The following is a 15254-nucleotide window of genomic DNA, read 5'->3' on the forward strand; positions in this document are numbered from 1 at the left end:
AGCGTTTGCGGTTTTGGGCGGTTGCGGGAAGATAAAAAAATTTCTTTTTTTCCAAAACAATATAAATACAAAAATAAAAATATTCAATAAAAAATTAAATTGGAATTATAAAAATGCTAAAATATATCTATTATATTTTAATTAATATTATAAAACTCTAAAATAAAAATATTTTCTATATTTAAAAAAAAATTAAATTATAACTTTCTAAATATAAATTTTATATTTATTATAATATTATTATTTTTGATATTTTTATAATTGTATAAAATGTAAATATTGTTAATTTATTATTTAACCGTTGCTGCATTTCGTAGTTAACCAGTCATAAGTATCCCGCAAACGCACCAATTTCTAACCGCAGAACCAATCGTATAAATCTCTTAAAACCGCTTGAAACTGCAACCACCCGCATCCGTAAACTCCCGCAACCGCAACCGCAACCGCTGCGGTTGAACCAGTCAGGCCCTAAGTATAATGATATGTTTCATATTTTCTATCTAACTTTTCCCACCTACTCAGTTTGAAAGAATCTTTTTTTTTTGAAAACAAGTTTGAAAGAATCTTACATTGGTTGCTAATCTTATCATCGCTGTTTGATTTATGCGTTAGCTTCTTGCATTAGGACATCTCCAACAAGACACCAAAATACCAAATTTGATGTAATCTCATCTCCAACAAAACATTAAATTTGACACCATTCCATCAAAGTTGGTGTAATGTGAATAGTGCTATACCAAATTTAGTGTAATACTATTCATCACACAAAATAATTAAAATACATTTTATTATGTTTCATTTAATAATATAGTTCCATTGTTATCAAATTTGTAATTAAAAATAAATATATTATGTTATTTGTATTTTTATTTTATCTTCACATAATTAAAAAAATTTAAATTAAAATTTTATTTTTATTTTCAAAATAAATCACTAAATGACTATTATTATTTATCATTTACAAATAATAAAATATAAATAATAATCTAAATGTGACTAAATAATTATTTATTAATTAATAAATAATAAAAATATAAAACTTTAAGAACTGAAAACATCAAATAATATATAATAATACATTTGGTGTAAAATTTGGTGTTATTCTTGGAGATGATAAAAAGATTGTGACACCAAAACACCAAATTTGATGTAATTTCAATACCAAATATGATGTCATTCTTGGAAATGCCCTTAAGTATGGCTTATTTCTTTTCTTTCATCATGCTTTTGATATGCATTGATGTAAGAATTTTACAATTCTTTATGCACTACTCTGTATTGCTCTAAATTTTATGATTGCTAATTATTGTGTAGGTTTCAAATAGTGGCTTCTGTATATTTCAGTTTCTTTCTGTGATTTGATAGTTTAATGTTGATCTCCTGAGTCGTGATAAAATAGTTCATGATTATATATATTGTGAAATAAAGAAGATCTATCTCTGAATAGTTAATTGGAAACTCGTATAAATCATTCAAGTTTTTTACTTCACAATGATTTCGTAAACAGCATATCAGAAGACATAGACAACAAGTCACTATGATATTCTCAGTGATATATATACACATGTCAGTAATCTATACTCTATATTACTTTCTGTGGGTCATTCGGTTGTAGTCAAAATAAATGTAGACATAGAAAGAGACATAATTATTTTAATGTGACATTATATGATTCTAATATTCTAAGCTTTAGAAAAACCATATGCATCAAATTAAACAACATATAATTAGTATGAAAATGCAAAAAGAATATAGAAGATCAAATGTTAAATTTAACAAGAAAACAATATAAAAAATCTCTATCTTCATTTGCTAATGTTGTAGACATTTTAGGATTTGTTGATTTTAAATTATGTATAACTTTTAAAAAATTTGTACCAAAAACAACCAAAAGAATTATAAACAAATAATCCGGGTGTAGTCCGGATAAACCCCCTAGTTTGATCTAATAGTGTTAAAAAAACTATTTTATCTAATAAAGTAGAAATTGAATTTTCCCAAAAAGCAGAAATGTAATTTTGAAAAGATTTTTTTTTAAATGAAATAACAGAAAAAACTCTCCTTTTCAAACATGGCAACAACTATGGGTGTCAAAATGGGTCATGACCCATGGGTTGATCCAATCCAAGTTGACCCATTAACCCAAATGAACTGTTTATTTTTGATCCAATTGGTTAACATGTTAATGGGTTAATAGGTTAATGGGTTAACAAGTTAGTGGGTTAATAAGTTAATGGGTTTATTGGGTTGTGTCAACTCTAACCCATTTTGTTTTCAATTAAAAAATACCATGAGTAAACCACCCAATTCTAAGGTTTGATAGAATTGGAAAATCATGAGTTTCTCAAAAGTTCAAACATTTATTCGGTGGTAAAATGCGTTTCCCGCCAAATAAGTTTTTCCGCTAAAACCACGAAAATAAGTTTTTCCGCCAAAACCGCAAAAACGTGTTTTCCCGCCAAAGCCGCAAAAACGTGTTTTCCCGCCAAAACCGCAAAAACGTGTTTTCCCGCCAAAACTACAAAAACTCGTTTTCCCGCAAAACCACGTTTCCCGCAAAACCACGTTTCCCGCAAAAACACATTTTCCCGCCAAAACCACCAAACGCAATTTCCCGCCAAAAATGAAAAACCAGTTTTCCCGCAAAAATGCGTTTTCCCGCCAAAACCGCAAAAAACGCATTTTTCCGTCAAAATCACAAAAACAGAATTTCCCGCCAAAACTGAAAAACCAGTTTTCCCGCAAAAACGCGTTTTCCCACCAAAACCGCAAAGACGCTTTTTCCGCCATAACCGGAAAAACGCAATTTCCCGCAAAAACGCAATTTCCCACAAAAACGCGTTTTCTCGCAAAAAAAACTGTTTTCCCGCCAAAATCCAAAAACGTGTTTCCCCGCTAAAACCGCAAAAACACATTTTCCGCTAAAACCACAAAACGCCCTTTCCCGCCAAAACTACAAAAATGTGGTTTCGTGCCTAAATCGCAAAAACTTGTTTTACCCAAAAACCTCAAAAAGCATTTTCCCGCTGAAACTGCAAAAACTCATTTTCCCGCAAAAATGCATTTTTCCGCTAAAACGACAAAACAACATTTTCTCATTTCGATCAACTTGGTCTTAACTTAAAAATAATTCATTATAAAGATGTTGAGTTGATGGGTCAACCTTTAACCCATCTAACCTATTTAATTTAATGGGTCATGGGTCAACCCAACCCATTTAATAAATGAGTTGGGTTGACCCATAATCCATTAACAGTAAACCCATTTGGGTTATGGGTTGGGTTGACCCATTTGACCCATTTTGACACTCCTAGCTACGGCGAGGGTTTCCATGGTTTTTCGAAGGTGGGATCCGGGTAGTGAATGTAATCGAGCAGATCTATCTCTTTATGGTAAGATCGGGAAGACATGGTTTCAATACGAAATCACGGTGATCTGGGTTCGATACAGAATCACGGAGATATGACCCCTTGTGAAATTTCGATGGAGGCTTTTTTATAAAGGAAAAATGGGAATCAACAGGATCAATCAGAAGAAGATTGTAGAGGTATGATTTTCGTTCTCATAAAAACGGAATCTTATTCAATTGATATGGAGATCATAGTTATCGATTCATGATTTGGTCATTATAATGATTGGAATGGAGAGATAGGAAAATTGAATCATTTGTGGGAGATATGGGTCTCGATATGGGAATCGGGGATTGGGCATTTGGATCCTCTATAAAAAAGAGTTGTGACTTCGACTTAAGCATCACAGTGTCAATTGACTAGATTATAACATTACTAAAGAGTATTTTTATTGATTTTGTTATCTAGCATTGTCTCCGTGCAAGTGCGGAGTTGTGCACAGAGTTCTTGTTTCATCTCAATATTTTTGCTAGGGTTAGTGTAGTTGTGAATTTTGCGTTTTGAGTTGTTTTTCAATTTTTTTTTATTGTTATAGGGTTAGAGTTATGATGATGAACTGTGTATGCACTGTTTTCCCCTTATGAAAGTCTAAAATGTGTTAGTAATGTGATTGATATAGTTCGAGTTGTTGTTTGTTATGTCACTGAGACTTATTGTTTGTTTGTCTTTTTGATTTGTTTCTTGTACTATTGAAAGTACATAAATTATATTAAAGTTGTTGAGAGTACCTTTTGTTTCTGGATATTTTTTTTCTAGTTTAGTCGTGTAAGTTGTTTGTATTACAGGAAATCTATGCAATTTATTGCAGATTACAGGAAATCCCAGACTATGCAATTTATTGCAGATTAAGGTTTAAAGGCTTCTACATCCAGGTCTGGGGTTCGAATCCCAGACTATGCAATTTATTGCAGATTACAGGAAATCCAGGTTTCAAGTCTCGGAGAGAGCGGTTTATTAACCAATTATGCAGACTACAAAGGAAAGGCTTGCAAGAGATCTTCAACATGGTGCAAGTAAATCTGGTCAGGCGTGGATCTTCATCGGACGGCTCAGGTGCTGCAGTTAGGCGTAGGTCTTCATAAGGCAGGTAGTATTGTCGGTTGTCGAATCGTCTATGTAATATTTCCTATATCATAATTGTAAGATCATAATAAATCAGCGTTAAAAAAAAGTTGTTTGTATTATGTAATAATTTGTTATATGTTGTTATTTTATTTTTAAATTTGTTGCTCTAACCCGACCTTTAAAACAAATACATGATGACTTGTAGAAATAACTATAAAATTAGTGACACTTCGGAGTATTTGGGTTTTAATGAGTTTTAAACTTCTGAGTATTTATGTTTTAATGAGTTTTAAACGAATTTAAGTATTTCTCATAAGAAGACAATAGCATTAGCTTGTTGACATTGGACATGTAAACTATTTTTATAAGGCAAGAGGAGTGAGCAGGTGGAGCTGTTGTTACTGTCTTTGTGTTTGTCGGGATTGTCTTTTGTATCTCTTATTGTGGCTATGTTTGTTTATCTTTTATTTGATGGATAATATGTAAACAAAAATCATTGTTAGTTGTATTTATCAGAGTTTATAACTTACTCTGCTTTTTTGTTTAGGTAATTTCACTGATCTTGGTTGTCTTCTTCGTTACGAAAGTAAGTTTGTAAATTATTAAATAGTTAGCCGTGTAGTTTGTATTTGTTTAGCTAACTCGATGTATGTGTCTTTGCGAAAGTAAGTTTGTAAATTGTTAATTAGCTGGTCGTATAGTTTGTATTTGTTTAGCTGACTCGATGTATGTGTCGTTGAGTTTTAGTTGAGGTGTTTGGTTTGGTATATTTGTTTTGAAGTTTATTTCAAAGATTAGACAAAAAAAGAGAGGTGATCATTAATGATTCGTCTTTTTTGGAATTCTAGTTTTTGGTGTTTTGATTGTTTGGGTTGTTGTGGTTTCTTTTAAGCTGTAAAATAAAGGTTTGCGTAAAATTATTTTGATAAGTAATGAAGATAAATAGACGACCACAGAATTTGGGTAGGAAATATTTTTGATTATTGATGTTAGCACAATATAGATAATAATATAAAGGGAATTATGTGTTAATTATTTCTTACGGATTATTGAAGAGACGGATAACGACTCGAGTTGTTTCTTTGCTAAGGTCAGAGCCTTGGACATAACGGATTTGCCCAACTACATTTGCGAGTTTAAATATCAGTTATGATAACGAAACATATTATAAACTCAGATGCAATATGATAATATACCTGGGAGTTCTAGGTTTGTGTTCGCAATCATTTGGAAATTATCAAACAATCTAATTATGATTGGAGATTGATCTTAGGAACACCCGTGATGACTTCATCAATAATAGTTGGTGATATGAAACGAATGAGGAATGGATGATCAATTATCTTGTACATGCTTGAGCACCTAGCAACCTCAAAACTATCGACTTTCACAATGGAACCGGCTTTCAAAGATGGCATGTAATTATTAGCACGTCCGACGGGAATAAACCCACGAATTGCAGAATCTGCAAATAATATTATTTAACAAATAATCAGAAAATCAATTAAAAACAATTATATTAAATAAGTGTGATAAATCGAAGAATAGCTTACCTTTTCATCAAGGAAGAGAACTGTGATTCCCATAAATTCATTGTCTTTCTTGAAGTTCAGGGAATCACATAAGCGAGGAGGTTAGAGGCTATGCACTGACTACTACGACCAACACGAAGAGACTCGAAGGTTAAGTGACGGATGCCGGGAACGCCGGTTTGAGGAACTGGAGAGGCAGAAAGACATTTTCTAGAAGATCGTTAAAGCTAAGAGGAATCAATGAGTTTTGTGGAGATGCAAATTGGGTTCATCAAATATTAGAATTATATATATATATGGTTTACAGAAAGGCTACAAATCAGGAACATTTAAGATCAAGGAATTTAAGATGGGGAGATGAAGAGTTCACCAGTGAAAAAATAGATTACGAACAGACACACAGCCCAACTATGTAACTCAGACTTGTCTAAGACAATGATGAAAAGAACCCTAACTCATGTTAAACGTATACAGTTTACAATATGGAAAAACTATAATTGTTTTTTTTTTCATATAACGTGATGAAACTCATTTAAAAATGAAACTCATAATACACTTGTAGGCTCGGTCCACAGAAAAAACCGAAGAAGCAAAAGTTTCTGATCTTCATAAATATATATTAGTTTCGGCTATCAATATACAAGTATAATTTAGATTAGTGGTATAAATATTGGTGTTTATATCTCAATAACCTGGGTTCGAACCATAGGTTCGATACTTTTTCACACTTTTTAAAAGTAGAATCCACCAAAATGCTGACGTGTTGCTTCAAGAAAGAGATAATTGTACTATTATATTATAGATTATATATATATATATATATATATATATAAGATTTGTGAAATAAAAACCCAACCTTGAAAAAAGTTATCCTAAATTATTTTTAGAGATATAAATAATTGGGAGTGGTTTGACAAAAGCCTGCTAAGTTTTTGTAAAAATAAAAATGAATTATTTTGATTATTTTATATTTTTAGGTGTTATTTTTTGATAAAAATTTAAAAATAACTATCGGAAAAAACTGTCGTATTATCAAAGAGGATTGTATCCAAAAATTGAGGTTTAATAAACAACAAATACGGGAAACCAAAAAAATGTTTACAAAACGGGCTTTGAAATTCTTTTTTTATCAAAGGCTCAAAAGCCCAATAGAAAAATAAAAGAAGACACCATTGGAGCTCGCTCCCTCTACTCTACTCTTCGCAGCCGCCACCTACATCACAAAAGTACACCGGTATTCACCAACTAAAAGCTTCCCTCTACTCTTCCATTTGATACCCCATCGTACTCAAACACTCACATTTAGTTCGTGTCCGTATCACGAATCCAGGAATGGAGTCTCATAACCAATCAGAGAACCAAAGTTCGCCTGAGAAAAGTGGTTCGAGCAGTGTGTCTAAGAAAGTCGCGGAGATGTGGGAGCGAATGAATGCAGGAGTACCAAAAAAGCGAGTCAACTTCCACTCAAAGAGCTCAACCGCTTTGCCCGCTAAAAACTCAGCTAATAATAGCGTGAGTTTTGCGTTTTGCGTCTTCGTTGTTATTTTGTGCTTTTAAAGCGTTTTTATCTATAACGCAGAAGTGTAGAAGTTATCTTGGTGTACTGAAGGAAGATAGCGTTTCGGATAATAGCTGTAGCGAGGAGGCTAAGAGCATCGCTGCAGCCGCTCTAGCTGCTGTCAGAAACGCTACTGCAACCGCTGCAGCTGCATCGAGCCGTGGCAAGGTTGAGGTGAGCAAAGGCTTAACCTTTTGTGTTTCTTTGACTAGGTCTAGTTAGTAAAGTCTCTGTCTTTATGTTAATGTGACATCTCTCAGCTGTTTTGAACTAAGAAGAGAGGTTGTGCATGATTAAAGTCTCTGTCTTTTAAGTTAATATATAGTATGATTTTGCTTTGCCTAAGCAACGTTAGAATCTTAAGATATTTCAGCTGTTTTGAACTAAAAGGATCGGTTGTGTCGTGTATGCTTTAAGTTAAATGTGACTGTGCTTTTGCAGATAACAGAGGTCAAAGACTTTGCTGGGCATGAAATCGAAGTGAAGCGGTTAGTGGAAGCGGGTTCAAAGGAAGCCTCCTCCTCTGCATCGACCTCAGGGGTTGATGCGGTTCTTGAGCAGATAAAAAAGAAACAGAAGCTGAGCGTTTTAGACAAGACGAAGAAAGATTGGGGAGAGTACAAGGAGGAGAACAAAGGTGTTGAAGACGAGCTGGATAAGTACAAGAAGAGCTCTGATCAGTATCTTGATAAAGTTTCTTTTTTGGAGAGAGCTGATTACAGACAGTTTGAGAAAGAGAGAGACGTTCGCTTAGCTCTTCAGTCCAAGAGAAAACACGATGATGTCTGAATGTGATGACTCTACTTCTTATGTGTCAGTGTTCTTGTTTTATGAAAAGATTGAATGATGTTAGGACATCCTCTGAGTTTTGACAGGATCTGAAACTCTCTGTGGAGAGAATCGTGGCGGTTAATAGCTGATATCTTCATGGCTTTGTAGAACATCGAGCCGTCTGGTTTGGTGTATTCTAAGAGATGGACTGATCCGAACGAACCCTTACCTAGGATCCTCACGAACTTCAATTTTGTAATCTGATGATCATTGGTTCTCTGGGCAAAGCGTTCTGATGGAACTTTTTGGGCATTGCAAACGAAATATAGATTTTTAAAAATTACACACATGAGTTGTTGTTACATATTACATTAAGCTCAAGGATGTGTAGTTGTCTATAAAAAAAACTTACAAAAAGAAAGCTTTTGAATCTATAGATCAACGGCTGGAGGAATGTCGTCGACGGTGAGGTCTACTCCATCATCTGGCAAGTCGGATCCTAGTGGTCCTAGTATCCCTTCAGAACTCAGCGTCAGTCCGCTCTGCTCAAACATATACACCAAACATTAAGTTATTATCATTATCCATCAAAAACAAAACTTCTCTGGTGAACAAACCAAACCCCAACAACATAATTTTTTGTAAAGAACCAACGGTGGTTATGATCTAAAACTGTACCTCAGGTTGGAAGCGAAGCATGTCAGCACGGGCCATTGCTTCTGCTTGGGCGATTCTCTGTCTGAACGTCTGAGCCATCTCCTCAGCCTTTGAGACAAGAGAAAAGTAAGAAACATGATCGAAAGGAATTGAGAGAACATTTCAGTGGAGATAGTGTTACCTTCTCGAAAACAAGTTTCGGGTTGCGAATCATATCGCCTGGTGTTGGCTCCAGCTTCTTGGTGGAGAGACTTACTCTTCCTCTGTCACGGTCGTGGCTCAGTATCATAACCTGTTTAACACTATACGTTATTGCTCAAAGATCCCTACTAAAAAAAGTTTAAAGAATTATCTGTGGTAGAGTGACCTTGAGAGTGTCACCGGGCTGAAGAACAGTAGCGATATCTGAGACACGGTCATGACTGATCTGACTGACATGGAGAAGCCCGTTGATTCCACCAATGTCAATGAAGGCACCATATGGTTTCAAGCTCTGAACAACTCCTAGGACCACAGATCCAATTCCAAGCTGAGCCTGGCTGTCTGCTACAGCTTTACGGTTGCTGAGGACAAGCTTTGTCTGTTCCTCATCAACCTCCACAAACTTTAGAGGTATTTCCTTATCAAGTAGCTCTTCAGCTGCTGCTTTCTGACAAAAACAATTGTAGAAGAACACACATCATCAGGTTTGATTATCCTTAAACTCGTAAAAGCTTTTGAGACAAGTACTAACCGATGATATTTGCGAGAATGGTACAAATCCACGAAGACCCTCCACTAGAGCCACTAATCCACCTTTGTTAGCACCAATAACCTAAACCATATAATCCAATTATAACATTGTTAACCAAAGAGTAACAACCAAGTTCCCAAATGTACCTTAGCCTTAACAATGACATCCTCAGCCTGAAGCTGCCTACATCTTTCCCAAGCAAGTTCGTATTGGATCATTCTTAAGCTCAACAGCAAACTATCATCACTTTCGTTTTCACCTATGATGACAAACTCTTCAACCATACCAGGAACTATACCAGCTTCTTCCACATGCTTGATTCTGTGAATGCAAGCCTGTTCCACTGACAAGTAAGCCGAAGACTTTGCGGAAATGTCAACTAATGCACCGTTAGCATCAGTTTTGAACACCGTTCCTTTGACCTGAAACAATGTCACAGCCACAAAATGATACATATACTTCTACATAAGCCACCGAACCGAAAACGAGGTTTGGTTCGGGTTTGAATCCTATTAATTACCCGAACAAATTTTTTATCTCTAAAACCAAGAAAACCGAAAGCGAAGCCGAATGGATACCCGAATTTCTATAATATAGTTTGTATACTTATAAATATTAACTATATTTAATTTTAAAATAATCAAATATTTTTAAAATACTATTTATAAACCGAATTACCCGAATAGTTTTTATCCGAAATATTCAAAATTATTTGAATATCCAAACTTTTATCCGAAAACCCAGAAAAAACAGATATTTAATCCCAAAACCCAAATTTTCTGACTCTTTAACCCGAATTAACCAAAAAACTCAACCGAACGGAATCCAAAATTATATCAGATATTAGCAAGTTCTCAACTTCCTTACATGAAAACCACAATAACCGAACCGAAACCGAACTTCCTAAATATCAAACCAATCTTATATCTCTAGAACCAAATAAATCGAACGGATATCCGAAATGCCAATGCCTACTACTTCTACAGAACCAACATGACAATAGATTGCAAATCTCAAGTAGCGATTAAAGCTCAAAGTTGGAAACTTTTAATGAAGAAAAGATGAGACGAACCCTAGTGCCGATTTCTGAATTAAAATCGTATTGCTCAATAGCAGCCGCGAAATCGTCGACGGTGAAGGCGACACCTTCCATGGGAGCAGTTCTGCATCGCTCGTAAGCCTCCTCGAACATCTTCTTCAGCTCGAGACGCTCTCTTGTCTGCCCGCTAGACATCGCAACCGCCGCCACGATCGTCGGAGAGACGGAGGCGGATTTGTTCTGCGGGAAGTTCTTGGCCGGTGTCCTCGTTAGCCTAGAGGAGGAAGAGAGTGGGGAGCATCTCAACCCCGTGAATTGCTGAGCCAGTGACGCCATTGTTGCCTACACTCGAAGAGGAGAGTCTCACTCACTCGTATCTGTTCTGCTCCTTCTTCTATGGTTAGATAAGGGAGGATTACAAAGATGATGATGATGATCTGTTGGACTACATGCCGTTTGTTAATACGCTAAACAGCGTGACGTTTATGCTATGGGCCATGGAAAATTATGCGTGCGTGGCGTTTATGACATGGGCCACAGAAATATGTGTGACCCCACTCTATTTTTTTCTAAAACAGGAAAAAACTCTATATAGAAACAAGTTTGTTTTAAAAAAATATTTTAAGAAAAATATAAAGAAATTATATTTTATCTATATACTTAGAGATCAAAATAATAATTTTACAATAGAGTTTTTCTATTTTTTTTAAATATAGAAATAAATATTGAAATGGGTTAGAAATGCTCTATTTCTATGTCGCTCAATAGATGTATACGTGAAAGTCTTGTTTGTGCCATATATATGAAAGATCAAATGGATATCAAAGTATAAGAACTGAACACGTTTCAATCACACAACTTGTTTTATTAAGAATCTCTTAGACAATCTTACAAGACCTGTCTAATCCGACTTATACAACGTCAACACTGACTTGTTACGGACCAATTCTTAATCTATCCAACTACTCAACTGGTGATCGAACTTCACCAATTGTTCTCACGCGAGCCAGTGTAGAACAGCCTCTTACACTTGCTCTTTTCAATCTCTAAAAACCGTGACCTAAATCTCCTATCTAGTCACCGTTATATACTCTGTTACATAATATTCTTATCTCCTAATATTACGCTAACAGCAGATCTTCTCAAGCTTATCACCACAGCAAAGATCTTCTAAGCCGATGTCTCCACGTCATCAACTCATACCCACTTTGAACTGGTATCTCGCATACCGAGCGAGCCATGTATCACATGCTCTGTTTTGCATTGAACCAGCTCCTTTTCTGGAGCTAACATTCTCCCCCTTTTTATCTGAATGTGACACGCTATGCTACCTGCAAAACCATGGTTGACAGGAAATATGCTATGGTTGAAAATTAGACACAACAATCCATTCAAACCATGAATTCAATCCGGATAATAGTCTTTGATACAACCCTAGAATATTACACAACCTGGAACACAACTTAAAACCATAATCGAGAAGTTCACCCTAAACAACAAAATACATCCAATAAGCTCATTGTCTCCCGATCAATTATGAGACAAATCAAACACATGAAAATTTGAGCCTATAGATGAATCGACTACATATAGCGTTCCCTCAGTCACTTCCACCATCACTGTCTTCATTCTGCTGCTGATGTGGGTATTCTCCCCCTGCATAGATGCACATTAAGATAAAATCACGTTAGTACTGATGCAACATTAGTTATTTCAACTCCTCAAGATCATCTTACTCCTAAGTCGCATGCTGATGGCCTTGAGACCAGCTATAGCATGCTCAATGTCTTCTTCAAGGTTAGGTGACCTAGACTCGGTTCCAGACCCTAAGCCTGCCTTCTTGTCTTTGACTACCTTCTTTGGCATGCCAGTGAATTCCTCATCGTCAGAGTCCGGAGGAACGTTGCGTTGGAACAGCAACACTTGCTGAATTAGGTTGGGGAAGATGATTCTTCGAGTGCGTTCGGTTCTCGTGTTCTCAGCCATTGCCATGATCTGGTTGTAGACAAGCTTTCCGAAGTCGAACTTGCGGTCATGGTAGAGCATGTAGATGAATCGAAGACGTTCTGGGTTCATGGCTGTGTAGCTTGTGGTTGGAATCCAGTTGGCACAAACAAGTTTGTACAGCACTTGATTTGTGGCAGTGAGAAACTTGGAGCTCATATCCTCCCAGCGGCGGATTTGCTTGTTGGTCAGAAACGTACACACTCGATCCATGTTATAGGTTGACCAGTCAGGATCCTCCTCACATGATGGAATGAGATACAGAGAGTTGATCAGGCTTGGAGAGAAGTTAACCAGTGAGCCTTTAACATAGACTGCAACTCCATCCTCTCGAGGCTCGGCATCCACCAGGTTTGCGATGAACTGTCTTATCACACTAGGTTTGAAGGGGTCAGAGTCAATGACCGTGTAAATCAGTCTAGAGTCCACAATCACCTTCTTGACATCTTGAAGATTCTCTTCGTCTAATGGGAGACGGTACTGAACAAGAAACTTCCTGTTCTTCAGATCCCGATACCTTTCAGTCGCTTCCACTGTAGCAAATCGAGAGTTGATTGGTGCCCTGGACGGTCGGAGAAGCGCAGGGTTGGCTTGAATCAGGGTCTGGAACTCTTGGCGACTCTCCTCGTATCTTGGTCCTTTTGAAAGAAACTCGTCCGGTTGTTCATCTTGAGAATCATCAGAGGCAGCTTCTTCCAGAGATGCGTCGGATTCGTCATCATCTGTGTTGTCTTCAGAGAGAGATTCAACCTCAGGTTCCGGGGGTGGCGGAGTAGCCGGCGTGGGGCGGCGGAGACGTTTGCGGGAATACTTCCGCTGACGCGACGACGATTCTGGGTTGATCGGTGATGGCAGAGAGCTTTGAGTCTCCAGTGATTGTCTCAATCGCGAGCTTCTCCGAGGTTGCATGTTGCTCGTTGGGATGAGAGAGAGCTTTGGGGTTTCTCGGTTTGGAGTGTGGCGCATGAGCTGAAAACCCTTAGTGGTTAAGTAGCGTTTCAGCTTGTTTTGGCCCATCACACTGACCCATTAGCTTGTTTCACAAATGACATTTAAGCCCAATATTCACTTTTACGCTAAGGAATCCTAATGCACTTCTAAGCAAGACACATATGTAGAGAGTAATAAGGACTGGTTCCTGTGATCATCAAGACATGATTGTCGGCACACTTAAGTCAAAAATATATATACAAATGTTCAATGTCCCATGGGAAAAGATACGGCTAGCTCAGACAGGTTCAGACACATTTAAGTCAAAAATAAGCGAATGAAAAGCAATGATTCAACTCCAATCTGTAGCTTGCTCAGCCGAGTAGCTGACACAGATTAGTTCACTAGAAGTTTTGCTGAAGACTAGATCAGTTGCTTAGCTTGGTCACACTTTAGAAACACTTCACGCAGCATTGTGCTCTTATCTCTGCCTCTACAATGGGAACCTATAAGGCCTTTTCCTCTTTTTTTTTTTTTTTCTTTTTCCCAAAATCATGGTCTTAGTGGGACAAAGAGCATCACAGATGCAAAGTGTTGTGTCACCCCGATCCATGATGAATGTCACACTAATCTCTGATTTTGCCTAATCTGAACAGTGATCGTCTTAGATGCAGAGTGTTGTGACACCCTGTTCCAAAACGAGTGTTCTTCCTTTTAGGCCTTTCACACTGTTATTTTAGAATGTTACACTTTGTCTGACGTTTCCGTGTTTCTTGACTCAATCCAGACAGTGATCAGTGCTCAGCACAGAATGTTTTAGCATCCTGATCCAAGATGAGTGTCCTTCACCTTAGAGTCCCGTGACTAAGATAGCTAAGAACAGCTCAGATTATGACTTCTAACAAATTGTTGATACAAGGTTTTGAAAGGGGTGACTTAAAGTGAGCTTACTACTACCTGAGCTTATCTACCCCTTAGGACATTATGGGTGATGTGATTACAAGTCGACAATTCCCAACGCCTTTCTGAGTCCAAGAAAAGTGTTGAAGTCGAGAGGTTTAGTGAAGATATCTGCCAATTGGTTTTCAGATGAGACATGTTCAATGATCACAAGTTTCAGTTCTACCAATTCTCTCACAAAGTGGTGTCTGAGGTCGACATGCTTTGTGCGAGAGTGTTGCACAGGATTCTTAGTCAAGTTAATGGCACTCATGTTGTCACAGTGAACAAGCATGGGGTCAGAGACATACCCGTAGTCAACAAGCATTTGTCGCATCCACAGAAGTTGGGTGCAGCAGCTTCCTAAGGCTATGTATTCAGCCTCAGCTGTTGACAGGAAGACGCAATTCTGTTTCTTGTTGTGCCATGAGACCATGTTGTTACCTAGAAAGAAGCATCCTCCTGATGTGCTTCTTCTGTCATCTACACAACCTGCCCAGTCAGCATCACAATACCCTGCAAGATTAAGGTTAGTTTCAAAGGTATAGTGTAAACCAAAGTTCAGAGTTCCTTTCACATATTTGATCACTCGTTTTACAGCATTCATGTGTGATTC

At 37.0% G+C, this 15254-nt stretch overlaps 3 protein-coding genes across 4 annotated transcripts; 1 reads left to right on the forward strand and 2 right to left on the reverse strand.

Moving 5' to 3' along the window:
- The first annotated feature begins 7193 nt into the window (after positions 1-7193).
- Positions 7194-8422, forward strand: LOC106348796 (craniofacial development protein 1). 2 transcript variants are annotated; one of them, XM_048735224.1, is made up of 3 exons: positions 7194-7519; positions 7590-7739; positions 8007-8422. In XM_048735224.1, the coding sequence occupies exons 1-3, from the start codon at positions 7340-7342 to the stop codon at positions 8352-8354; spliced, it is 678 nt and encodes a 225-aa protein (XP_048591181.1). In that variant the 5' UTR covers positions 7194-7339; the 3' UTR covers positions 8355-8422. The 2 variants fall into 2 exon arrangements, with proteins under 2 accessions (XP_048591181.1, XP_013644064.2); XM_013788610.3 differs by having other exon boundaries at positions 7196-7519; positions 7587-7739.
- A 222-nt stretch (positions 8423-8644) lies between these two features.
- On the reverse strand, positions 8645-11181 carry LOC106348795 (30S ribosomal protein S1, chloroplastic). Its single transcript, XM_013788609.3, has 7 exons — positions 10799-11181; positions 9873-10148; positions 9727-9807; positions 9361-9642; positions 9175-9285; positions 9015-9101; positions 8645-8878 (listed from the first exon to the last, which is right to left on the reverse strand). Exons 1-7 carry the CDS (start codon positions 11099-11101, stop codon positions 8768-8770), a joined length of 1251 nt encoding a protein of 416 aa, XP_013644063.2. The 5' UTR covers positions 11102-11181; the 3' UTR covers positions 8645-8767.
- A 1184-nt stretch (positions 11182-12365) lies between these two features.
- On the reverse strand, positions 12366-13786 carry LOC125610024. The gene is made up of 2 exons (XM_048781670.1): positions 12502-13786; positions 12366-12421 (listed from the first exon to the last, which is right to left on the reverse strand). Exons 1-2 carry the CDS (start codon positions 13784-13786, stop codon positions 12366-12368), a joined length of 1341 nt encoding a protein of 446 aa, XP_048637627.1.
- Between the last annotated feature and the right edge of the window lie 1468 nt (positions 13787-15254).

Source organism: Brassica napus, chromosome A6 (assembly GCF_020379485.1).
Source record: "Brassica napus cultivar Da-Ae chromosome A6, Da-Ae, whole genome shotgun sequence".
NCBI classification, from domain to species: domain Eukaryota; kingdom Viridiplantae; phylum Streptophyta; class Magnoliopsida; order Brassicales; family Brassicaceae; genus Brassica; species Brassica napus.